The 2,394-nt window shown below is 44.0% G+C and overlaps 1 protein-coding gene across 1 annotated transcript; it reads right to left on the bottom strand.

Annotated features, from left to right (window-relative positions):
* Nucleotides 1-1,462: 1,462 nt before the first annotated feature.
* On the bottom strand, nucleotides 1,463-2,050 carry LOC120859993 (interferon omega-1-like). Its single transcript, XM_040235863.1, has one exon. It carries the CDS (start codon nucleotides 2,048-2,050, stop codon nucleotides 1,463-1,465), a length of 588 nt encoding a protein of 195 aa, XP_040091797.1.
* Nucleotides 2,051-2,394: the final 344 nt, after the last annotated feature.

Consider the following 2,394-nt stretch of genomic DNA (forward strand, 5'->3'; position numbering starts at 1 on the left):
AACAGTATTTCATTTAATATTAATATAAATGGTTAATTTCTCTTGCAATGTTAATTGGTTAAAAAATATTAAAAATGTATAGTGAAAGTCATTCAGTCATTCTTTGTGACCCCATGGATTATACAGTCCATGGAATTCTCCAAGCCCGAATAGTAGAGTGGGTAGGCCTCCCCTTCTCCAGGGGATCTTCCCAACCCAGGGATGGAGCCCAGGTCTCCCGCAGTGCAGACAGCTTCTTTACCAGATGAGCCCTCAGGGAAGCCCAAGAGCACTGGAGCGGGGAGCCTAGTCCTTCTCCAGGGGATCTTCCTGACCCAGTCATCGACCCGGGGACCCGGCATTGCAGGTGGGTTCTTATAGTTTATAAGTAATTACAAACATCTTAAACTTTATAAGTCTTAAATATCAAGTTAAGATATTTTCTCTATTGATGCTTTTGAACTGTAGTGTTGGAACAGACTCTTGAGAGTCCCTTGGACTACAGGGAGATCCAACCAGTCCATCCTAAAGATCAGTCCTGGGTGTTCATTGAAGGGACTGATGTTGAAGCTGGAACTCCAATATTTTGGCTACCTGATGGGAAAAGCTGACTCATTTGAAAAGACCCTGATCCTGGGAAAGATTGAGGGCAGGAGGAGAAGGGGACGACAGAGGATGAGATGGTTGGATGGCATCACCGACTCAATGGACGTTAGTTTGGGTGGACTCTGGGAGTTGGTGATGGACAGGGAGGCCTGGCATTCTGCAGTTCATGGGGTCGCAAAGAGTTGGACACGACTGAGCGACTGAACTAAACTGAACTGATGACCCAGTAACTATTGTAAATAATTAATTTCAGTTTACAAAATCCCTTTTTCTCTCATTTCTTTCAAACAGGTGTCTTCCCTTGTGGCTCAGACAGTAAAGAATCTGCCTGAAATGCAGATTCCAGATTCCATCCTTGGTTGGGAAGCTCCCCTGGAAATGGCAACATACTCCCGTAGTCTTGCCTGGAGAATCCCATGGACAGAGGAGCCTGGTGGGCTATAGTCTATGGGGTCCCAAAAGAGTCGGAATTTACCTAGCAATTAAACCTAAAATGGTAAAAATTTCAAGAAGTTCACCTTGATAATATTTAATAAATAAAACAAATTACAAATTTAATGAAATAAAAATGTGACTGTATTTGTTAAATTTTAATACAATGTAAACAAAAATATTCCATATGGAAAAATAAATATGAAGAGATTAAAAAAATAAATATAACTAAATAAGCAAACAAACAATAAAATCAGGGCAGTCTTCACTTCAGGACTGATGCACCTGCAGCCAAAAAAATTTATATATATTCACTTACTACTGACAAAGTATTGGCTGAAGTAATTCAATAAATTTTGTGACTAAAGCTGAAATCAGAGTCTTCTGAAATGGCCGCAGATGAGTGTCCAGAGATGATGTGGCATCTTAGTCAGTGAGAGTCACGTCAAGGTGAGTACAGGTCTCCATCCATCATTCTTAACCTTTCTTGCAAGCTGGCTGATGAAGACAAGGATCTCATGATTTCCACTATGACTATTTCCCAGGCACAGTCGCTGTATTCCTTCTCTTTCAGGTAGACATGGATGCCCTGGAAGTACCTCTTCACGGCCAGTGTGGGGCCCGTCCTTCCCAGGGCAGAGTCTTCCTCTCCCATCACCTGCCCCAGGCAGGGGTCCAGGTCATCCAGCTGCTCCAGGAGTCCACTGCAGAGCTTCTTCAGGAGGGTGGTGTCCCAGGCAGCAGAGGAGCGCTCTGTGTGGAAGAGGTTGAAGCTCTGCTGGAGCATCTCATGGAGCACAGAGATGGCCTGGGCCTCCTGGAGATGGCCACCCTCCACCATCTCCTGGGGGAAAGCAAAGTCTTTCCTATCCTGCAGACAGAAGCGAGGGGAGATTCTCCTCATTTGGCCCAGGAGCCTGAGGTTCTTCCTGCCAAGCAGCACTTGGTTCTGAGACAGGTCACAGCCCAGGGATCCTCCCGGGCCATAGCTGACCAGCACCAGGGCCATGAGTAGAGAGAGCATGAAGGCCATGGGGAAGATGCAGCTGCTGCTGGGCTGGCTGGGACGGTGTCTGGTGGAACCTTGAGGTAGGTTCTCTGATGCCAGGCTTTATAAGCAAGGCCATTAAATAGGGAACATGGTAATTTTCATTTTCTAATCATTTCTATACACTTTTACTTCCTTTTTTTGATTTTCATTTGTTTATTCTGAATATGGGCAAAGAAATTGTCATCAGTCTAAACTAGTAATTTTATCTATTTCCCAATAACTTCAAATGTACCCACCCAAATGGATATTTATCAATCAAATGAGAAAGGTCTTTGTCTTACATCAGAAATGATGTAGGTTTCTCAGTACAAACATTACCACTCTTT

The sequence above is a fragment of the Oryx dammah genome, unplaced genomic scaffold, assembly GCF_014754425.2.
Source record: "Oryx dammah isolate SB20612 unplaced genomic scaffold, SCBI_Odam_1.1 HiC_scaffold_5635, whole genome shotgun sequence".
Taxonomy (NCBI): Eukaryota; Metazoa; Chordata; class Mammalia; order Artiodactyla; family Bovidae; genus Oryx; species Oryx dammah.

Bases quoted from the DNA above. Each gene is read 5' to 3' on its own strand.
- LOC120859993 (XM_040235863.1), bottom strand. From the start codon at position 2,050: ATGGCCTTCATGCTCTCTCTACTCATGGCCCTGGTGCTGGTCAGCTAT.